This window comes from Aulostomus chinensis, chromosome 12 (assembly GCF_037954235.1).
Source record: "Aulostomus chinensis isolate RoL2024-O1b breed Wild chromosome 12, RoL_Achi_v1.0, whole genome shotgun sequence".
In the NCBI taxonomy this organism is placed as follows: Eukaryota; Metazoa; Chordata; class Actinopteri; order Syngnathiformes; family Aulostomidae; genus Aulostomus; species Aulostomus chinensis.
In genome coordinates, this window is record NC_141331.1 from 20,225,982 (window position 1) to 20,250,936 (window position 24,955).

The 24,955-nt window shown below is 41.1% G+C and overlaps 1 protein-coding gene across 2 annotated transcripts in view; it reads right to left on the bottom strand.

Moving 5' to 3' along the window:
* LOC147252452 (aryl hydrocarbon receptor-like) overlaps positions 1-24,955 on the bottom strand; it is a 47,170-nt gene that overhangs the window by 4,050 nt on the left and 18,165 nt on the right. For both annotated transcript variants that reach the window (XM_086220767.1, XM_086220766.1), the window contains 8 exons: positions 18,065-18,174; positions 11,613-11,702; positions 6,727-6,859; positions 5,423-5,556; positions 4,507-4,709; positions 4,099-4,208; positions 2,762-2,903; positions 915-2,514 (listed from right to left, as the gene is read on the bottom strand). In XM_086220767.1, coding sequence (XP_086076893.1) covers positions 915-2,514; positions 2,762-2,903; positions 4,099-4,208; positions 4,507-4,709; positions 5,423-5,556; positions 6,727-6,859; positions 11,613-11,702; positions 18,065-18,174 — 2,522 coding nt within the window. The remainder of the gene's footprint in view (positions 1-914; positions 2,515-2,761; positions 2,904-4,098; positions 4,209-4,506; positions 4,710-5,422; positions 5,557-6,726; positions 6,860-11,612; positions 11,703-18,064; positions 18,175-24,955) is intronic.

Here is a 24,955-nt window from a genome sequence, read left to right on the forward strand (position 1 = left end):
AATTATCCTTATGTCCACGTAACTACACTGCGTGTACTGTATATGTCTTATGAACTGTTTGTGATAATAATTTTTAAGAAAGTATTTTTTTTCAAGTATTATTCTGCGAGTACATGCACGAATGGTTTTGCTCCTAAAATGTCAGGTCTGTCTGCTGACTGGAATTTGAGGTCTCCATGAAGTTTGAAAATGTCGACAGATTTCTTTAAGAGCTGCTGCAGTTGGAAGATTAAGCCAAAGCTAAATATTGATATTGAGTTTCACAAGATTTGACCATTTTATTTTAGAATTATTCCAGTTTTCATGAACAAATACAAATGTACACCAAACACAATCTTTCAGTGAAATGTGGAGAACCTGTTGTTCCACAACAGTATGAGTTATGTTACAATTTAGTGTAAAAACAAAAGTTCACATAGTTGTTTCAAAGAATTTGTCAAGATTAGGGGTGGGAACAAAAAGTTACACAGTATGATAATATTACAATACTTTGCATGTGACTGACACACACACACACACACACACACACACACACACACACACTTCACACACACACACTTCACACACACACACACACACACACACACATGCATACACCTATACGGCCAGTCCAGGGCTCTGAATTTGTATTGCGAAGAAATCTATCAATGATACACTGTGATATCTGAAGAGGAAAAATACTGCAAAAAAGGGTAAAAGTAGGAATTATTTGCTGTATAACTTGTTCATTTTCATAGAATTGAGATAAAAGAATGTACAACAAATCCTTATCAAATTCTAATACCCCATTTATGACACTAACAATTTTAATAAATATACTATATTTGGCACCAGTGAATTGATACTGTATTAGAAAAGAATGTATAATTTCGCAGTATCAATAGTTTGTCCCTCCTGTGGACAAGGCCCCTTACCTTACTGTGATTAGGGTCATGAGGCATCTCTGAGGTCACCATGCCATAATGGTCCAGCTGCCGGCAGGGCTTGTTAACTCCTAGGAACTGTTCAAGAGAGGCATTTGGAGGCGGACACTGTGACAGGCTGGAGATGACCTGAGCTAAAGGAACTGGGATCTGCTCCTGCTGCCGTTTGTGGTTCACCCCCTGGAAAGTAGAGACTGTGGACTCTGCCCTGTGCTGTTGAGCACTACTCCCAAACAAACCACTTCCACTTATAGCGTAATCCACATGGTCAATATCAGGCATGCTATAATCCATACAGGACTCTAATGAGGTGTTTGTAAGGGGTTTTTGGCTGTTGTCAAGGCAGGGGTCCAGACTCTCATTGAAACTATAGTCCTGCCACTGAGATTTGACAGCTGAATGCTCTGTGCTGGAGATGCCGCACAGTCCGTTGAGGTTGGCTGCCTTCTGTTTGGCGTGGCACTGCTGGGAGAGCTGGTTCTGCATCAGGGGCTGCTGCTGCTGAAGGTGGCTTTGATGCGTCTGCTGTTGATGGAGACCCCCATCCAGCTCTGAGGCCTTGCCATTAAAAATAGTCTGTGGTGAGTTTATCTGTTCCAGTTGTATTCCAGCATTCAATAGAATGTCTTGGGCTGTCCATTGACCATTGGGGGCAGATTGCACATGTCCCAACAGCTCGCCATTCACTAATGTGTTTGCCACATGGTCACTCTGCTGGCCCCAATCATGCGCCACTTTACCTGGCCGCATGTGGAGGTGCTTTTGCATCTGCTGGGACAGCTGGACTATGGGAGTGTTCCCCACCAGGGGAGGCTTATGGTGTGGAAACTGCATTTGAACATTTGTGTCAGAGGTGAGATTACTTTCAGGTAGTGTTGTGACTGACACTGAAGCATTACTGGGAGGCACCTGTCCCCCATGCTCCGTGGTTTCACTCTTTCCCTCAATGGAATCATAGATATAAGAGAGGATCTCATCATTCGTTAGCAAGTCATCCAAGGTGGGCACACGCTCAGGATCAATCTCAACCCTGATCATCCGCTCATCCAGCAGCAACAGCTCCAAGTCCTCAGCGCTCAATCCCAACCCCTCCAGAGCTCCAAACAGCTCCCCATTTGAACAGCCCACATCTTCAGAATCCACAACCCCTTGGCCCTCCAAGGAGAGGGAGTCTAGAGTGGCCAGCAGTGGGTCAAAGCTGGTGCTCGGCTCTGTGAGGCTTGAATCCAGAACACCATTGGTCGTTGTGTCCCAATTTCTGAGCAGGCTGGAGGGTTTGGAGTCCGAGAAGCCCATCTGGTCTCCAAAGATGCTGCTATGAAATGACATTTTGGGCTCCAGAGCGGGCTGACAAACGTACACCGACTCATCCTGACTCATGAGGGCTCCTAGAAGAGAGCCAGGGTCCAGACCATCCCTCACTAGCCTGTCAGTCCGGCTCTTCTTTGATTTATTTCCATTTTTCTCATGACTTCCATCTCTAAAGCCTGCAATGGGATGGTTGGACTGGTAAAGCAAGGCCTCGCCTGTAGCATAAGTAAAGGGTAAGTGCATGGAGCGCTTGCGTAAGTGTTCCCCTCCCTCTTCATCCCTGCAAAAACAGAAAAAAACCCACAATGATTAGTATCTGGAACCTGAATGGAGCTGATCAAATGCTCATGAATGTTAAAAATGTGATTTAGGCAACTGAAAAGGTAACCTGTTAAAGATTATGTCATATTGAACCTCAATGAACAGGTTAAACCAACTACATGACGGTCCTTCAGTTTGTATTTTTCTTCTATCTTTCATGAAATATAATTTATTAAAGTTGTTAACATAACAAGGACAGAACATACAGAAGAGGCCTCTGGGTGGCGATGATGTAGTCGGGTTTGCCATTCTTGTAAACCAGCCGGGCATTGGCTTGGACCCATTTCCAGCGATTCTCCTTGGTCAGGAGCCTGAACACAGTCAGACCACTCTCTCCAGTCTTCATCACTTTAAACACACACACACACACACACAAACACACACACACACACACACACACACACACACACACACACACACACACACACACACACAAAATGAGCGAACTATTTTTTTGTATCTAATGTGCAATATATACTGTCATGTGCTTAACCCAGAAGAACAAAATAACTCCAGTCAGTGTGGTTTTCTCTGCTGGCTTTGCGCTTTTTTTTTTTTTTTGCCAGTTGACTAAACAGCACCGAGCCTCTATCAGTGCTGGGTAGAGCAACATATCTGACCTCTTAAGTGTTTGCCCTCACAATATTTTAGCGCTGCAGTACAGGTCATCTGTGATGCTTTGCTTATGCAGTGGATTTGTAGGCCTCATCTTCTTCTCTGGCAGCTCTGCAGCTTTGCTCAAATCTGCTCCGTAATCCAGCAGGATTACTTGTGAAAGCTGTCTTAACTCTCAGACTAGGTTGGACCAGGCCTCCTCAACTTTTTTGACAGGACTACATCTATCTCTTTTGGCCAAATTTGCACAAATGCAGTTTAATTTGAATTCAGCTGTGTTGCTGTAGTACAGATAAATAAACTTTATTACATTTATCCCTTAAAATGAAACTGTATATGAATGCATAAATTCAAAATATGTATGTATGTGGAGATTTTTCTTATTATTTGGAATATCACTAAGTTAGCATGTGGGATCATAATAAAACCAGTGGGGGCTGCCAAGAAGTCACTCTTTCCAAAATGCATTTTGTTTTTTTAATATTGATACCTACACACTAGATGATGGTTGTCAGTTCTCTTAAACTCATGTAGCTCCTGTGACAATGAAATTCCCTAACTTCAGAAATGGTGCTAGAACCACCAGTGGCTATGCTTTCATGGCTAACAAGAATGCTAGCTCCATCAGACCCTGGAGGAGATGGATCTGACAGTCTGTACTGGATCTTCAGCTGTTGTACTGGATCCAGTGAGTTAGACAACATATTTGGTGCTCAAGACCTGCTGTGAATGCGTCTCGTGAAGACCCATCCGCTTCCCTCCTCTTACTGGCCTAGAGCTATGTGCATTCAGGCATGGGTGGTAAATTGATCAGAGTCAGATCCATGATGAACAATGTTCCCATCTAAATGATGCTATCTTAATCACAGAAATCCTCAGGATCAAAGTTTGAGATAATATTTTCACAGGGTTATGAAACATAACTTACTTCTGACATGGTTCTCTGCACAGTACAACATATCTGCAGCGTGGATGAACTGATAACCAGACCCTCGTACCCGCAGCTCAGCCTCGGTGTACCCAAGGACTATTTTCCCCCTGGACAAGAAGACAACCATTTACAAATCACTGATCATCGCACAATTTCCATATCTCGCATGAGTCTACACGACAGTAAAGACAGAGGAAAAAAAAATCACATGGCCCTAATCCTCTTCTATACTGTCGTAACTAGTGTTGGGGCTGCAACCTAAAAAAAAGCCACGTGGAACACAATAGCTTTTTTTTCAATCAATGCAAATTCCTAACCCTTCTTAGAACAAACAAATTGACTCAAAAAAAAACATAATGTTAGCATAATAGGAGTGCATTTATGTGTTACTTAATTGAAGCTTACTTGGCATCACAAGCCAACGGTGTGAAGTCCAGCTTGTGTTTGGTTCTGAAGATCATGTTCTTGGTTCTGATCTCCAGGATGGATGGAGGCTGCAGAGGTGTTGCAATGGTGAATAGGGCGAGCTGCGGGGGTGCCTTTCCTCCATTTTCTTGCCTCTGGTTCTGTCCGTGCAGAAACTTTAGCCTGCCCTGGAAGTTCAAAGCCTGTGGAGTAAGAATGAGAATGTTTGTTTACTTCAGATCATCTTGTCACAGCAGAGAAAGACACAATTTTAAATGTTAACATTTGTTTGATTCAATCCATTACTTGCATTTTCATCCACTGATATTTAGGTGTATTTCTAAATTTGAAGAAAAAACCCTTTTTCAAAATAAAATTCATGCACTGAAGAGTTTGGACAGAGTGACCATTGCTGAACAAAAAAGGCCCGCTCGCAAGAAGAGATGTGAAGGTTTTCTTCCAACTAAACAAAATTTGAATGTGAGGTTGAAAAAAAGTAACTCTAGATGGTCCTTGAGGAATAAACATTTTCTTTTCCGATACTGTGTCTATTGCTGTATATTATGATTGACATCCCACTACTGACTGTAAAAAATACTGTGCTCAAATAGCGGCATCTGCTTCTCTGCCATTTGTCCATGCACAGCAGGCTCTTTAAGCGTCAACTTTTTAACCACACTACAGATTTTACAGGGTGATTCACAATAAGCCATAGGGCAAATAGACTGAAGTGAAAGTTTTGTAGGAGAGGGATGTGGGGGCTATTACAAGACTGAAAAAAACAGACTTTTACAGATTTCAACTAACAAACAGCTAGAACTCAAAAGTCAAAATTATGCAGACAACTTCTCTAGTGAAAAAAAAAATCTTTCATATGTTTTTTTTTTTTCCCCAATTATTTGACCCTGTGACCTACCAGGAAGCCAGAGGAGTTGTCGAGGAGGCAGCGGAAGCGGCACACAAAGCCCCTCTCCAGGAAGGATGAGTTCTCTGGGGGAAGCTGTTCGGGGTTGTAGGTGACCAGAGATGAGCTGCTGTCAGGCTCCATCTCTTTGGGGGGAAAAAAAATATGAGCTGACGTAAAGGTCAATGCAAGCAACTCACTTTGAACAAAGCTTACTTTAAAAAAAACTACATGCGGAATTGATATGTACTTCTAACACTTCATATTTGAAATGTATACTAGAGAACCAGTAGTTATCAATACAATGTGATGTACAGTGTATCATATTAGACTACCCAGGTGGTACACAGTTGTATTTTCAGCTCTATTTTAAAGATCTTAGAATCAGTTCCCAGGATTACAGTTACACAATATGTCAGTGTAACATCCTGTCATGATCTGTGTATTGTGAGGTTCTTGCCAAGACCTCTACAGCTTTAACCTCCCACAACAAATCACTTAGTTTTTATTTTTGGGGATTTGATTTTATTCCCATTACATCTCACTATATATAGACATGAGCTTGAATATCTTGATGATGTCTTAATGTTCAAAGTACGTGAGAGGATTACATTCTCTGAGTTTATTCATGACGTGGATGTTACTCCTCACCATTGTGCCCCAGAGTTTTGAGTTTCCAGAGAGACAGCCTCTGTGTCACATCGAGAGTATACCATTTCTCGTTGCAGCAGTAGGTTAGTTGTGTCAGAGCTGCGGGTCTTAGCTTAAATACATTGCTAAAAACCGATGCACAGACATAAGCATCTTAAAACCCAAATACAGATCTCGAACCACTTCACCTCATAAGCCACAGTGAAGATTACAGGGTCACATGACCTGACCTGAGGATGGTCTTACAGCTTAATGCCTAAACTGTGTGTACTTAACCATCTGATATTGATGTTTAAATGTGTGTGCTAAAACATGCTGTGAGCTGCAGATATTCAGTGAAGGTTTACTAATTGACACAGAAAGACCCAGATTTTTATTTAAGATTCAATCAATATCAAATAAGGGTACAATATATTTGCAGAAGATGCTCATATGACATTCATAACAGCCCAACAAACAAAATTTCACCTCAGGAATTATGAATGCCAGGTTCCATGCACGATACGATTTGGGTTTATATTTCAGACAAATGTTACAATTTGAAAACCTGTATTCGCTCAAATTTATCTCACAGTTTTGCTGCGGTCTCATACAAGAGCATAATGTAACGAGCAAACGTAATAGGGTCTTCGCCTGAAGTACCTTCAGGCTCAGGCCCTAATTACCTTGGGGTGAGTCCTGGTTGGCGTTGGATGAAGCAGCAGGAGGAGGGTTCAAAGCCCAGTGCAAGTTTCTCCTGAGCTCTTGTTGATCCTCTGTATGGACCAGTTCATACACACTCTGGTGCATGACGTCAGTCTGAGGAAAATAAGAAGAGCAGATGAGAGTTCAGGCTTATAAAATTTTTTGAAGGTAATTCATTCATGTTTAGAGACACATAGAGAGTGTATGCAAACACAGTCTCCTACAAAGTGATTAAAAAAAAACAAGTAAGTCAATTAATATCATGAGATGTGCAGAGATGTAGTTTGAGCTACAAGTAAACCACAAAAAAGCACTAATTTCAGAATAAAATTTGTGGATACTTGTTCTAAAAATAATTTGTTCACTGTTGTATTTTTACAAGTACTTTATAGCAGCTATGTCGTTGCTACATACAAGCCAATTCATTGCTATATGGTCTTGCTAGATCAAAGATAAGAAATTTGCTATGAGGATCCAATGTTTGGATGTAGTTAAAATTGACTGCAAAGGTTATTAGTGTCCCGCAAAAATAAACAATCACTTTGAATAGATCGTGTCCAGTACCAGGTTCGACTGTCGAACACTACGACAGGAATCAGACTCCCCCCCCCCATCTGTGTGTGGTGCCATGTAGACTATGTGCTGTGTGCATGGCAGGTGGAAAATTCAATGAATTAATGAGGACCAACTCTATCAAACATTTTTTTTTAGGTATTTTTACAAGGTGAACCGGAAGCAGAATACCAAGCAGCAATGTTTCAGCTTTTTTTCCGCGATTAGCACATTTTAGCAGTTTTAGCAAAACAGTAGCAGCGAGTTTTCCTGGACGAGATGGTGTCCCTGGAGCCCTACGGGGATTTAATAAGAGACATGATAGCTCAAAATCCCTCCATTTGCAGACATTTCCACTAATTTATTACGATTATGAATTAACCTGCACTATCTTCGGGTTAATTCATGTAAATGACCACTTATTGTACTCATTTTTGCCGCTGCTCCTTTTGCACTTTCTATACAGTCTTTTCTGTCATTATGTACACGATGTGCATAGCCTTGTTCTCTCTTCATTCCCTGTTTATTGTTGTTGAGTGGAGCTCTGTTACAAACAAAGTTTCCCTCGGGGATGAATAAAGTATTCTGATTCTGATTCCGATACAATTAGGTATGCAGCAAAGATGTTCTGAAATGAGTGTCAGGAGATTTTGTGCACATCACAACATTTCCAGGAGGGGACATGTATCCAACACGCAATTAGAGGTTGCTATCAGCAGAGTAATAAATCAGGGTCCGTGTACATTCCGATTCAGAAATGGAAAGAGAAAAAAAATGCTCTATTTTTTTGTTTTCTAATTTGAGTTTGAAAATTGAAAATAAAATGAATGTAAGGTACACGACCTTATCTCAATATATTTACACTTATCAACTTGAGGGAATGGATACTGTGAAAAGACTAGTTTACTTGGATGTTGTTAGTATTCCATGAGTGGTGGATATTACTTTAGTGGTGTTAGGTGGGTACTCCAGTGTTTGGTGGCCATGGTGTAGCTTGATAGTGGTCACTTGGGTGTACTTTTCTTGTAGATATCATGACCCCTCCGACTAAAGAGAACGCCAAAACTGTCCAAAAATGTCTATTTACAAACTGTCAAGTGCATTGTCAGGTATTGTCTCTCAAAAAGCAATTTGATTGAAACTGAATAAAAAACGAAACTATTTAAGACTTGCTTATTCACAATAACACTGAGCACGATTCAGCTTGTTCACGCTAGCAAAAAAACAAAACAAAAACAAGAAGGGATATAATTAGTTTTGTTCTGGATCAAATCAAAGTGTTTTCAGATTAGTGAGCATACGGCTGGATAAAGAAGATATGGATTATACCAGATGATGCACTTGACAGTTTGTAAACTGATTTTGTTGCTGTTGCTTGTTTGTAGTTGATGGCTATGGGACATCATTAGCTTCAGGCTGAGTCCACATAACTTGGTTTTTCTGCATTCTGGAATCATAAACACAGCAGTGAAAATAACCTCTTTGGGAGTGCAAGACACTTATCTCCGAGAACATGAAAGGCAAAATATACTTTTGAGTTAAGTATTGTTTTGATTGTTTGCATTCAGCGCACAGCTACTACGAGCAGTGGTAGCAGCTACAGCTTTAGTAGCAATGGCTACACAAGCCCATGGGTGCATGTGGCTCTAGCAGTGTGTATGATAAACTGTTACTGCCTCTGTTTAATATGGACTGCTCTGAAATGTTTCACTTCGTGCAGCACACTGCTGTGAGTGGTGGTCCCTATCAAAGGCCAAGCTATAAATAGGTTGGGTCTCTCAGCTTTTTGTTTTTTAAAATTCTGCACCATACCATGCCACGAGCAGAACCCTGGATAAACCAAGACCTGAACTTCCCCCGGCAGATTGTGCACGCAAGCTGTCCATCAAACATAGAAATATTTATATGTTAAATATAATATTTAATATGGAAAAGGATCAAAATGCAATGCAAATAGAATCAAGACAAACTGAAACAGTGAAAACAGACAGTGTGCCATCAACACATGATAATAATAGACAAGTTATCGGATCAAAGGACAGATTTAGATTTAAATTGCTCAACAATGTCTCTAGTCCCTGCTTTTCGAGTGTTTCATTCCAAATTTGGGCAGCATAGTGGCTAAAAGCAGCTTTGCCAATTTTAGTTTTAATCCTGGAAACAAACAGTTATCCTGAACCAGCTGACCTGAGCAGTGCACAAGACTGGGTCAGAGGGTCTGATGAGGACCAAAGACTGGTCCCCACCAAAGGGGAGTTAAATGTTGAGGTTTTTTTTTTTTTTTTTTGGTTCTTCTTATAACCTTGGCAGCAGCGTTCAGGATCAGCTGAAGCTGTCGGACTTATGTCTTAGACAGACCTGAGCATAGATCGCTGCAGTAATCCAGTCTGATACACAAACATGTACAGCTTTCTCTAGGTCATGATTACAGATCAAGGGCCAGATTTACCATCCATTTGTGCAAAACCTCTTTTTGGCATTTAAAAATGACAGTCAATACCTACTAAAAAGTGCAACAAGAATTAGCACTGCTAAGGTGTTGGACTGACCTCACTGCATATGAATTTGCTTTTATTACATTTTCTGCTTTTGTGTCTTTTTTATCATGTCTGAGTTTAATTTGATCTTGCTATCAGTTTTGGCTTGTTGTCCTTAAGGCAAGGCAAGGCAATTTTATTTGTATAGCCCGTTTTCACAAACAGTTTGTCTCAAAGGGCTTCACATGGCATCATAACATAATAACATAAGTGTTCTTGATAAGCCCTTTTAAAATCACGTATGTGTATATATGTTTATAACCTATTATTGTAACCTATATTTATGTGATTAATGAAGTGAAGTGTCCTGCAGCAGCATAAATATGTGAGAGCCAAAACAACGGGCAGTTGTTTTATGGTGCAGATAAATGAACTTCTTTCTCAAAACAGTATTTTGACTCAACATCCTCAACATGCAGAAACAAAATAACCTTTTCTTGTTTTCTTTTTTCTTCCCTTCTTTTCTTATGCTGGCTCTTGCAGATATAGTAACATGTCAGATGTCTTTTTTATTTCAATTTGAACATTTCTATTTGCAATAATGTATTGTACTTACTGGATCATTCCACTAATGCCTCCAGTTCTGGGGCAAAGGAATTATATTTCTCCTGCCTCTCACTGTATTAGTGCAGCCTGAGAAAAGCCACGTGTAAAACTGCAACTTATTTTTGTTCAGTTACAATCTGCAACTGTGTTGTCGTAGAATACCCGCTCCCTCATCAGGAGTGTCCTAGTTCTGCTCTTGGTAGATTGTGTTGATCATCACCAAAAGCTGGCAGCACATTTGTTCTGATATGAGTTCTCTTTCACCATGACAGAAAAAAAATCTTAAATCCACAGATGAAGGGAGTAAGCTATATTTACATGTTATCTGCATATAGATTTATATATAAAATAAAGCATCTGTAATTGAGGCAATACAAATGACAGAGGTCAAAGTATCAACCCTTGAGGGACACCAAGTAAATAGTAAAATGACTAATTTTTCTGTAACACCTTTCTACCTTAAAAGTACTCAAAGCCCTTTACAATGTCATCTCATTTACCCATTCACACACACCCACACACTCACACCCACACCCACCCACCCACACACACACACACACACACACACACACACACACACACACACACACACACACACACACACACACACACACACACAAAACCTCCCCCCAACCGATCAAAGGAGACAGATGGCTGTTCCCATTGAGCCTGGATTGGCTTGACGTTCCTGTCTGTTAAAAGGAAGGTTTTTCGTCGATGCTGTTGCAGGATGTGCTTGCTCATGGAGTATAGTTGGGTGTTAATACATTAAAGGAGTGTGGTACTAGACCTGCTCTTGAGCTCATGAGATAACTTACACAAGCACACACACTCACACATACACACACACAAGCACTCACACACACACACACACAAGCACACACACACACACACACACAGATGTGGAGGTTGTCATGTAAGGTGCCAAAAGACTCATCAGGGGCAATTAGGGGTTCAGTATCTTTTTCAAGGGCACTTGGACATAGTCAACAGGGAATAATAATTAGTTAATTTCAATCCAAAAGGTACTGTAGGAGACAAACCAAATCAGAACCACATCAAAAAGACCAAAGCAATGTTAAAGTTTTTTTAGTAATTTACTGTGATCAACCATGTCAAATGCAGCTGCCAGACCCAATACTGATGATCTCATTGTTCAATGGGTGTTAAGCAATTACTGGTGGTAATTTATTCTTTGAGAAGAACATCAAGTTACTAGTATGGGTCATTACCTGGTGGAAGCCCAAGTAATCCTGGATGGTGTGAGAAGAGTAGAAGATGGTGCCATTTGCAGTGATGACCAGAACAAAACCGTTGAGAGCCTAGAAAAAAATTCACAAAGGTAATCAGAGGGGACATTCATTCTTACTTGACTGAATACAAAGTATGTGTCCTTGAAAGGTAATGTTTACATCGTTCTGAATGCCACAATGCCATATATATATATATATATATATATATATATATATATGTATATATATTGCAGAGAAATGTAAAGAATGCAGAACGGGTCTGTTTTTTAAGTCGGTGTTGTTGAGAAACCAAGTCACCTAAGACATTTGATGTACTCAATACAGTATGGGCTTTAAAAATGATCAGGCATTGTGTGGTTAAAATACACTGCATTTCTTGTGGGAATCAGTATTGTACTGTATTTCAAAACAAAACCTTTGCTAAAGTGATGTGCTTCATTGTAGTCCAGAACATGTGATTAGGAGGAATGGCCAGCCCGACCTGAGCCTGAGTGGTGTTCAGTTATTGGACTTCCGCGCGAGTCGCAGTTTGTCCATAACTAACACCATGTTCAAATATAAGGATGTCCATCGGTGCATGTGGCACCAGGACATCCAAGGTTATAGGCTGATCAATTTTATAGTTGTATCATCTGATCTGCGGCTGTATGTCCTGGACACTCAGATGAAGAGAGGAGCTGAGCTGTCAACTGATCACCATCTGGTGGTGACTTGGGTCAGATAGCAGGGGAAGACGCTGCGCAGACCTGGTAGGCCAAAACGAGTAGTGAGGTTCTGCTGGGAATGCCTGGTGGAAAAAACTTGTCAAGATGATCTTCAACTTCCACCTCCAGCAGAGCTTTGACCGCATCCCGGGGGCAGTGGGGGACATTTAGTCTGAATGGACCATGTTCCACTCTGTCAGTGGGGCTATTGTGAGCTGTGGCCACAAGGCTGTTGGTGCCAGTTGCGGTGGTAATCCCCAAACCCGCTGGTGGACACCAGAGTTGAGGGGGCTACATGCCGCTTGGCCTGCTGGTACCAATTGGCTACCCCTGGAGACCCACAGACCAGCCATGTCCTGTAGGCCTCCTTCTTCAGCCTACAGGGCTTGGCTGGTCTGTGGGTCTCCAGGAGCAGCCGACTGGTACTGGCGGGCCAAGTGGTGTGCGGCCATGGCGGTCATCGAGGCAAAACTCGGGCGTGGGAGGAGTTCAGGGAGGCCATGGAGGATGACCACTGATCGACTTCAAAGAGGTTCTGGCAAACCGTCTGTCTCCTCAGGGAGGAAGGCATCAACTTGCTCACACTGTCTACACTGGTGACAAGAAGCTGCTAAAGTCAACTGGGGAGATAGTTGGTGATAGTTATGGTGAAAGGAACACTTTGAGGAACTCCTCAGTCCCAACAACACATATTCTATGGAGGAAACAGAGCCGGGGGAGGACTTGTCTAATCTCCGGGGCAGAAGTCTCAGAAGGCAGTGAAACGACTCTGTGGCAGCAGAGCTTTGGGGGTGGATGAAATCTGCCTTGGGCACCTCAAGGCTCTGGATGTTGTAGGGCTGTCTTGGTTGACACATCTCTGCAACTTTGCGTGGACATTGGGGGTGGTGCCTTTGGAGCGGCAGACTGGGGTGGTGGTCCCCATCTTTAAGAAAGGGGACCAGAGGTTTTTTTTTCCAACAATCAGGGGATCACACTCATCACTCCCCAAAAGAGAAGAGGGTCAGGGCGATAGTCAAACCTCAGATCGAAGAGGAGCAATGTGGTTTTTCACTAGGGTTCTGGAAGGGGCAAGGGAGCCCAACCAGTCCACATATGCTTTGTGGATTTGGAGAAGGCTTATGACCGTGTTCCCAGGAGCATCCTGTGGGGGTATTCTGGGGTGGATGGCCCCTTACAAAGGGCTATTCAGTCTCTGTACCAAAGGAGTGGGAGTCTGGTTCGCATTGCTAGCAGTAAGTCGGACTTGTTCCCAGTGAGGGTTGGACTCTGCCAAGGCTACGCTGCATCACCGGTTCTGTTCATAACTTTTATGGACAGAATTTCTAGGCGCAGCTGGGTGATGGAGGGATTTGAGTTTGGTGGCAGGAGGATGTCATCTCTGCCTTTTCAAAAGACGTGGTCCTCTTAGCTCCATCAAAAATCAACCCCCAACTCCTGCTGGGGCAGTTCGCAGCCAAGCATGAAGCACCTGGGACGAGAATTGACATGTCCAAGTCTGAGGCCATGGTCCTCAGCAATGCCCATTCCGTGTTGGGTGGTGGTGGTGGTGTGTGTATGTGTGTGTGTGTGTGTGGGGGGGGGGGGGTTGAAGGAGTTCAAGTATCTCGGGATCTTGTTCACAAGTGAAGGTAGGATGGAATGGGAGACTGACAGGCAGATTGGGGCGGCGTCCGCAGTGACGTTGGTGCTAAATTGGTCCATTGTGGTTAAGAGGGAGCTAAGCCAAAAGGCGAAGCTCTTGATGTACCGGTCAATCTACGTTCCAACCCTCACATACAGTCATGAGCTCTGGGTAATGACCAAAAGAATGAGATCGTGAAAACAAGCGGCCAAAATGAGTTTTCTCTGCAGGGTGGCTGGGCTCTCCCTTAGAGATAGGGTGAGGACCTTGGACATTCAGGAAAGACTCAAGAGTAACACTGCTGCTCCTCCATGTCAGTTGAGATGGTTTGGTTATATGGTGATGCCTCCTGGATGCCTTCCTTCGAAGATTTTTCGGGCTTGTCCAACCAGGAGGAAGCCTCAGGGGTGACCTAGGACATGCTGGAGGGATTATATCTCTCAGCTGGCCTAGGAACACCTCAGGACTCCTCCAGAAGAGCTGGTGGAAGTGGCTGGGGAGAGGGTGGTCTGGGTTTCCCTGCTGAGGCTGCTGCCCTACACGACCCGGATATGGATAAGCGGAGGAAGACTACGACAAAACAAACATACACACAGCTGTCTCCACAGAACCACATTCAAGTTGAGTCATATTTTTCCTAAATCGTTCAGTAGGATGAGCAAATGACTATTGCTGAAGATGCTGTGTTATTCTTTTTGATCATACACTGGTGATTCACCACTACAGTATCATCTGCCTCATTTCCTGCAGAATAAACACCCAAATGTCAAAGCTGAGTGTGTTACATACAAACAATCACCTAACAGATGCATGAGACATGAACGAAAAACATCAAGGAAAACAAGGGAGACTTAAAGATCAAAGAGGAAACGAGAATATAAAACAAGCATCCAAAACTAAGATCAAGAACTAAAACTCAATATTGTCCTGACGGGACAGTGACAGTAAGTTCACTATGTGCTCTTATAAGTCCTGTCAGACCAAGGCAATTTCTAAGGAAATCTCCTATAATTAGAAAACATAAAACTATAATTTAAGCTCTCAGTTTAATCAATATAAAGGTGATCCATTCCATAAAAATCCATCATTTGATGTGATAATGCATGCAAAAAAATTTAGACTCCTTTTGTCTCCTTAGACTTTTTTATTAAGGAAAAGAACAATGTGTGTCATTCAATCCCTGTTTTTGCAAATATTGCTGCACAATTTCTAGCAGTAGAAATCTATTTTCTAAAAGTCTGTCTTGTCTGGAAACCAGCAATAACAAAACCTAATGGTGGCAACTCTCATGGAGTCATGCTGGTGCAGAGCCTACAAGAGTTAAATGGCTTGTACTCTTGCTTATGAACAATAAAAAGAATAATGGCTCATGAAATTATGAATTAAATGAATGTAAATGAACCAATGTATATTGAAAGAGTTACAGCTGTTAAGCTAGTGTTTAAATTTACTAAAGTCCAATATATATATTCTGCTATATTTTTTTCAAGTTTATACTTCCAAATCCCTGAAATTCTTACAGTTTTTCTAAAATTTACCACGATCTGATAGGACTAAAGAAGCCCACTTGGGTTCCAACATAAACCTTAAATAACCAGCTGGAGGAAGACCAATAGGTGGCCCTCCAGCAAAATATTCACATCCTAACTGAGTGAGCTTTCATTTTTTATTACTAACAAGCACGAGAAATGTGGTCTTATTACAATAATGAAACTGCCCTGGTATGGTCGGGGTTTGGCAGACAGGCAAGCTGCTTCTTCTCCTCCACTGGAATGCCAGTGTGGTGCACATTGGAAGGAACTGGACTGGAAAATCAATGACTCCAGCAGATCAAAAGCGATCTGGCAGCCAGTGAGCTTGCCCTCCACTCAATCTGAGGGAACATCGCCATGGACCAGGAGAGATCCAGGGAAATCCAACCCCCATTTTCCATGGGTGGAAGTAGTTTTTTTTTTTTTAAACATATGCAAGAAGCCTGAGAAGATTTATCAGCAGTGATTATGTGTCATTTGTTGGACTGTTGTGTTTATCGCAGGGCTGAAAGCCCTCAGGAGCAGACACATTCATTTCCACATTCTGTACTGCTGAATTCTGGAGAGGTGACACATTTGTGAGGGCATCAGTATGGTAGTCACATGGTCACACTCCATGCCCAAAAGAATGTAGACAGCTGAACATTACACCCATATGTGATTGTTGAACATTTCATGCTTAAACTCGCAATTTTTTTTTTTTGCCTTTTTAGTATTCAAAAAAGGTGTCTGATCTCACAAAGACATTTTCCCCTCCCGTATCACTTCTTTGACTAAATCATGCCAACAGAGCCAGCCACATGTATTTAGCTTGAGTTCATGGTGACTGACAGCTAACAACAGCAACAGCAACAAAATATCAGCAAAACTGTCCAAAAACAAGCCATTGCCTGCTATAATCTATGTCTTCTTTGTCCGGCCATTTTCCTCGTAATCCACAAACACTTTGATTTATGACAAAAATAGAGATACATGATAATTCTGATCAGTATCATTTTAATAGCCAATATACCTGTTTGGTCAAGTCTCTTCGTCTTTTCCCATTATCTGTCATTTAAGATAAGGAAAGATGCAATCATGTATGCCATTGACAGGCTTTCCAAGTGTTTTGGAAATAAAGGAAAATTATTACGTTCACATTGTTTACATGGGGGCAGCACAGTGGTGCAGTGGTTAGCACTGTCGCCTCACAGCAAGAAGGTTCCAGGTTCAAGCCCTGGCTCAAGCACGGTGGGTTCTTCCTTCCACTATTCAAAGACATGCAATTGGGGACGAGGCTAATCAGATACTCTAAATTGACCGTAGGTGTGGCTGTGAGTATGAATGGTTGTCTGTCTATCTGTGTTGGCCCTGAGATGGACTGGCGACTCGTCCAGAGTGAACCCTGCCTCTCGCCTGGGGGCAGCTGGGATAGGCTCCAGCACCCCTGTGACCCTTAACAGGATAAGTGGTAGAAAATGGATGGATGGACATTGTTTACAAGTGTTTTATAGATTGTTTTGGCTAATCTTGGTGATAAATTAACATTTTTGAACTGATTTTCTGTTATTTGTAGTTGGAAAGCTCTGACCTACCTAACATTACAGTCAAGCTAACACTGATAGACAATGAATTCAAGCTCGGTTTAAAAAGACGCTATATCAGCTGAAGATCAGCTGTTTCAGCCTACTCCTTTTTCTGCTACCAACCTACACCCCAGTGCCTCCTTTATATATACTGCATCTGAACTCTTCAATGTCACTTTTGTGGTCATTGTTACTGACTCTGTTTTGTTTGCTCTTCCTGCCTTTGGCTTTTCATGTATGCTCACATAAGGGCAAGGAGGTCCCAGGACAGAGCCTGTAGCAGGAGCAATTAAATTTTCTTTTAGATTAAAGCGTTCCTGACTGAATTCATTTAAATCCTGCTTGATCATCTGACCAGTCATGTTTGGCTCAGTGAGCTTGGCATGTAAAATGTGACCAAAAGCGACAGAAATGACAAAAAAAATGATGAATATTTTTCTTTTATGATTAGAAAAATGCAGCAGCTCTGAAAAAAATCTTTGCCGTGATTTGCACCCAAACTGAACTAACTTCCTCCTGTTGGTCCTCCAGCAAGTTTGTGAGAATTGGCTCAGTTTGCGTAACCCTGCTGACATACAGACAAACACACCTACAGATGCATTTGAAAACACAACCACTCTGGTGAAGTGATCCCAAACACAGAGCAGATTCAGATTAGTTGCAGGCAGTTTTATTCACCAGTTTAGCAGCAGACTGTGTACTATTGTTGCATGAGTGCACAGCAGACAGTGCCAGATGTATTGAGTGGAAAGCTGCCCTGAGCATCGGAGCCACTGTCATCGGCCTGAATAGATTTTGGGTTGTTGTCAGTGACAAAAAAAAAAAAAAAAAAAAAATTTAAAAAGAGTGATCCAGTGGCAAGAGTGAAGTCAGACAGTTGCCCATCAGACAGTTGCTGTCCTTACCAAAACCTAGTTATGAAGACAAATAAGGCATTTGGGGGATACACCAGCTCTTTTCTGATTTCAAGTTAATTTTGCATTTTTACATCAGCCTCATTACTGACCTGCAGTAAAAGTTCTCCTTCAGGAATCTTGGGCTCTGCAACTCCTGCTATTTTGGCGTCATCATTCTTCCCACCAGCTGGGCTTGCTCTGTCCCGGTTGTTCAGGGCCACTGGGGAGTGAGGAGAGACAGGGGCGGGGGGAGATGGAAAGGAGAGGCAGACATGCTTTAGTCTCAGCAATATTTGCGAAAAACTGCTGTGACTGTCAGATTACTTTCTGCAGCTAAAGATGCTGCATGGCTGTCTGTTCCAGCTCATAAAATATCCATCACATTCAATCCAATACTAAAATTCAGACTCTTCATTTGCCCCCACTTGTTTCTAGACATGGCATAAACATCCAGTATATACATACATATTCCTGATGGATGTTTCAGTCATTAAGCACACATTCTGATGATCACTATTTTTAAAGTGTATATGCCAAATGATACCTTATTTCTGCTTCTCAACTCTAAACGGCAATTTAATTATCTGTGTTGAATTAATGTAGCCACACCCCATACAGCACCTGCTACAGCACCCCCTACAGTGTCCCCTGGAGCATTGCAGAAATGTAACTGCACATCACTGAGTAACATCCCATTACCACCTTCACATTCACATACACTCATTTCTCCTCCTCATTTCATCTCCTCCTCTGGTCCAACTCCAAAATGATTTTTCTCCATTTTAGCCACCATTGTTTGACATACATAAAAAAAATCCAAAACACAGTGGGATTGATGCCCCAAAAGATGTGGTATTAAGTGGTGGCTGGCCAACTGAGGGCGCTGGCCAAGCAGAGTCCTTAAAAGTGACTCGAGGGCTTCGTCAGAGTAGTCAATGGGGACAAAGGAATGCCTTGATATTATTCACGATGATGCTGCATGTAATAAAAAAAAAGGCTTTCAGCTGCGCAAAAATTCAGTAAGAATTCTTCTCGAAAATCAATTTGAGAGAAGTTTGGTGGAGAAACTGTAAATCAATGAGCTTGGCCCTGACCAACAGCAAAATAAAACAACATTTGGGGGGAAAAAATCCCTGACAGGGATTTCAGTGTTTTTTCTTTTATCTTAATTCTTTTACTTATTCTTTGAATGACTTGTATGACACAAACAGCCCCACCTCTTTAAACTTACAAAGAAGCATAAGATAGTTTTCCCTTTTCTGTCAAGAATGTATATGACCCAACAATTCTCCATGAGCAAGCACACCCTGCAACAGCAGCGACGAAAACCTTCCTTTTAACAGGCAGGAACGTCAAGCAGATCCAGGCTCAATGGGAACAGCCATCTGCTTTGACTGGATGTGTGTGTGTGTGTGTGTGTGTGTGTGTGTGTGTGTGTGTGTGTGTGTGTGTGTGTGTGTGTGTGTGCGCGCGCGCTTCCCACATGAACCAAAAACAACACAGAGCTGCAAAGATGCTATTTTGCAACACTGCAATGACATGACAGTCCCTTCAGTTACCATCATATTTGCACTTCACTTCTTAACCCCTCCTCTCCCTCAGCTCTTACCAAGCCTGACCACTCCCCTCATTCCTCTCTCAAGTCCACTAAGCTCCCCCAACCCATCCACACCTCTTGGCTTGTCATTGGCTGTTGAACCCAGCTGTTCTTCTCCTAATGGGATTCTCCTTTTCCCAGCGTGACATCATTAGTTGTTTTTTTTCCCTTCAATCCAGCTCTGACACTCAAGGCATGAGAAAGCATGAACTGAATGGTTAAATGTCTCTAGAAGCATCACTGCTCCTGAATAGAGTGTCTGTGGGAACTGAAAAATGCTGTCTCTCATCTTCAAAGCATCATGGATTAAAAGACAGGTAAAATTGTAGAGGTTTTACAACAATAATCTGTACCCCAAAACATCAGCTTCATCTGTTTGTGAAGAAACTGATAACCAAGAAAAAAGTAGTCTTCATACAATTTGGTATGTCATTAAATACTGCAATTTTCTCTACCTCAGGCTGCTTTTCAGGTATCCTTGATTTGAAAGTAAAGCATCATGTTTTGGACCACGTATTGTATGGCACTGTAGACACATCGTTATCACACATCTTTGTGCTGTTTGTATCACATTCGTTCTAACAGCATACATTCAGGGACACCATAAATGTATGATGTATGGTGTACTTGCCCGGATGGAAGTTCAACAATATTAAAGCAGTATGTGTATTTGCCTTTCAAATACTCATAAATATCCAGCACATAGAAAGAGCCAGCCATGTGTATTTAGTTTGAAGCTAATGGTGACTGACAGCTAACAATTGACAGCTCCAAAAACATAATTTTACAAACTCTCAAGAGCATCATGTCTTCTTTATTTGGCTGTCTGCTCAGTAATCCACCAACAAAAACCACATCATGCCTAGTTTGGTACGCATTTATGGAAACAGAACAAAACCAGCTGGAGCCCTCAGCTGAGTCCCTACTTTCTCATTATTATTTACACTATATATTTTTGGAAAGGTTGCTGTTGTTAGCTGTCAGTTGCAAATAGCTTCAAGATAAGTGGCTGGATTTTTCTGCATTTCGCAGAAAAGTAATGCAGAAGGGGAAAAAAGTCACCGTCAAAGCTCGGACCGGGCCGACCCCAACTGAGTCTGAGCGGATGATGTCCAGTCAAAAGGGGGATTGACTGAAAAATATGTGTTCATTCTCATATCACACAGACGCAACAATGATAAAAACCTGTGATGTGACATCAGTCCTCTCAAAGTATCACAAACATGCCTGATTTGATATTCTATTTGATACAATATATTATTATCATACTTTCTCGAAAATATCCCACAAAAACACAATGGACGCTACAAGTACATGCTAAAAACTACATGTGGCCCTACAAAAAAAAAAAAAAAAAACAGAGCAAAAATTGAAAAACAGGAAGTTTTTATGAGATCAACATAATTGGTAAATTCAAAATAATGTGATAATTGCACATCATTATTTTACCAATATTATGGTATAAAATTCTTTGAATTGTATTTGTACTGGTCACTCGGTATATTTATTATTCCTATTGACTGTTACGACAGTTTGTTGTAGTCAATATTATCATAGTCCTGATGATCATGATTGTTCCTCCAACAAAGTGAGACAATGAGGCTTTTTCTTATGAGGTGATGTCATGAGAAAGAGAGCAGTGGTCAAGCATATTAATCTCTGACCCCTCCATGAGCACAATGCTGCGACCCGTGATGACCTCTGACCCTGGGGCTGATGTATGACATGATTGGGTAACAGGGTTCTGGGTCAGATCTTTTGTTGTCTGCAAAAGGGGTTAGCGAGGAGTCCATTAGAGAGGCGTGGCGGTGTTACGAGTGTCACCGGAGACACTGGCGAGCATATGGGCTTCGTGTGGGAGTGTCATCTGGCGTGGACCTCCACACGAGACACAGTCTTGGTTGGACACCCCTGACCTTATTCCCAAACACACATCTTGAAGACAGTATATCTGACATAACCAAACATATGAGTGAGCAAATGGTCTCGGCGTTTGAGTGTGGCGCTAACAATGAAGAGTGGGAACTCGCAGCTGTCTGTAAGATGATTGTTTCTAAATGACATTAAATGATTATTTTAATTTTTTTCTGCAATAAAATGGCAACGTCAGAAGTGTTAATTTCATGGTGTAAATATGTGCAGTAATATGAAGTGGGACATGGCAAAAAGGAATAACAGCAATCACTATAAGTTATTTTAAAAGAGTTACTCAAGAGAGGCATAATGGTAGCAGCCAAAAAACACCAGGCCATACTGGGAGAGAAGCAATAATCAGAATAATCAATAATCAGTTGGAGCAGCTGCACTGACATGCAAGTCACATGATATGTGATGGGACAGCTATTTATTTAGCACAAGGTCTTTTATTTTTGTCTCACATGACGATGCAATCCTCCACGCAAATACAATAAAAGTATCATGACAGAAGAAATGTGTAAAACAACAATGATGCATAGTGTTTTTAAAAAAAATTACAAAACTGAAGTGAAGTGGATTTAAGGGATCTGAAATCTGATAGAATTGTCAGCTCATGACACTATATTTTACGAAACTATAACCCTTAGAGTTTGCTGTTTGTTCATTAGCACTGAACTGAAGAATTATTGTTTGATGGTTTATTGAGCATAGAGCTGGGTGTAGAAGACGCAGGTTGGGATGTGGACACTTTTGGACACTTGCTGTTTCTTGTAGTTGGTGGCAGCGGACAATCATTAGTTTCATGCTAATTCTGTATCAAAGCTTCAAAGATTCACAAAGAAGTGATGAAAAAGGGATCGAATATCTTTTTGAGCTCAAGACATCTTTTTTGTGAGTGAGTGAATGGCATGATAATACACTTTTTTGGTTTAGTAACACTATAAGGGACATCCAGACCAAGATCAATAGCAATAGGACATTATTTTGGAAGACTTTTTCGACTGAAAGAGCAATCTGGCGAACAATAGAAACACTGACAATCAGAATCCCTTTGAATTTGAAAGGTGTCATGTTCGTTATGGTAGCTGACTCATCGGTCATGAAAACTTCAAATTTGCTAACAGACACAATATGCAAAAAAAATTAAGATGTAAAAAGTTTTGAGTTCAGAAATAGCAGATATATTATTTAAAAGCCATTCCATTTTTATGTAGCTTTTATTTAATAATTGTGTTTACATGATTATATAACACCTTTCCAACAGTGGAAACAAAAGCACAACTCAGACAACATATTTGCATTTCCTGATGTCAGCTGTTCAATCCAGACTGCTCTTAGTTGATTTAACTGGCATCAACTGTATGATGCTCCACGGTTTGGTCATTTTCACCTGCACATCAGAAAGCACAGGTAAGCAGCAGTGCCAGGAGCTTGATCCAAGCAGTAAAAGTGGGCCAACACAAACCCTTTTGAATGGCCACAGGAGGACAAAGAGCACATCTTGTTATCAAGCTTCAGCGGGCAGAAGTGTACATAATGAAAAATTTACATTCCTACTGCCATAACATACATGTGGCATAATAGCGCTTCAGCAGTCACCCGGAAGCAGTTCCAGAGAAGTGGATAGAACAGCTTGGCTTTCCAAAATATGCTTATTTTAGCGTAATGGTACTCAGAGATAACAAGCATGAAAGTTACACATTGAACTTCTATGACAAGGACAGATGACACTTGACATCCTCCACAAAAAAACAACTCCAAAAAAATCTCCATCTTCATTCACAAGCAGGTCAGTACACTCAGATCAGAAAGGATACATCAGTCCTTGGATATGATGATTGAAAAAAAAAAACAACTTTAACCCAGTGTTTTATCCATTCCACTGTTCAACACTGAAGCCTTATTCTATTATTATTCTATGTTTGTTTGCATACATTCAAAAGTATTGTATATATCTTTACTCAGTAATCTTACTGATGACATGCATGCATGTTTGTTAGAATGAAATGCTTTGCATTTCAAAACATTATTATGTAGCTTTAAATGCCTGTTTCATCATCACACACTTGCTTCATCTGCAACTTTGCTGAGCTTTGCAAAATGGAAATGGCACAAGGACTAGGATTTACTCAACACATTGGAGTTGAATTTTCTTCTTTTTTTCATTTTTTTTATCAAATAGGTGAAGGCCTTTTGCTAAGACACAAATATTGAAGCAAGATAATAATGTGAATTTTTTTTTTTATTTATTTAAAATTCCTTTTAGAGTAGCTGTGTATATTAGTGTTCTGCTGCTGAAATCTGTGTAATGGTCAGTGAATAATCCTGCTATATATTTTTACTTTATCTCAGAAAAAAGCTAAATGAGTTGTTTTCATAGCACTAAAATGTACTCCAGAGAAATGTGATGAGGAGGAAGACCTCATGACCGTGACTAGTCAACCCTTCCCTGGACACGGCATGACTCTGCATCTCCTTCAGTATTTGATGAATCCAACCTGACACACAAGCAGCGACCCTGAAACTCAGTCACACTGTCAAACTTCAGCTACATTCAGAGAGTTTTGTTGTGCAGTATTTCTTCAAAATTGATCATTTCTGCTCCTCATTCATCATTGCAATTTACCTGGTGGAACGTGCAAAAGGGATTGATAAAGTAATCTGTCTGTCTGTCTGTCTGTCATAGGGTGAACATCTTTCAAATCAAGAATCAAGTTACATCCTTACTGTTACTATGCTAATCACAAAGTACAGTATTGGTTTATCTCTAAGGAAATTACATCAGCGTAGTTAACAGTATTAATATCACATATTTTCCCTCCTGCACCACTTCATTGTGACTCCAGAATGCAGAAATACCAGCCACATGTACACACACATAGTTGAATGCTAATGCCAAAAGCAAATAACAGCAGAAATGTCCACAAATGTCCAACATTTACAAATTTTCAAGCAGAACATCTGGTATAATCCACATACGGTATTCTTTTTCCAGCCATATGCTCAGCAATCCACAATCACTTTGATTTGAGCTAAAAACAAATGATTACCCTTCCAAGTTGATGTCCATTAACAGTTGTATCGAGCACAACCCACTAAGACATTCAGTCGAACAACTAATTTGGGCATTTGTTCCATTTTTGTTCATGATAGTGTTAAACCCGACTTGTTCTAGTTTGTTTGCATATGTTTTGGATGCTATTGCTGTTGTTTTGTGATGTAGCTGTTGTTAGCTGTCAGTCACTATTACCTACAAGCTAAATTTATGTGGCTGGTTCATTCTGCATTCTGGAGTCACTAAGAAGTGATGCATCTTGTGAGCTCAAGACATCTATTTGTAAATACTTGAAAGGCAAACTACATTACACTACATTACCAAACAGGAGGCATATAGCGCTACTTTCACCATACCGTTTCAGTAGTCTAAAATCAAAAGCAAAACCTGCTCAAGGAAACCAGAACATGAAGTGCATTCATAGAAGAACAT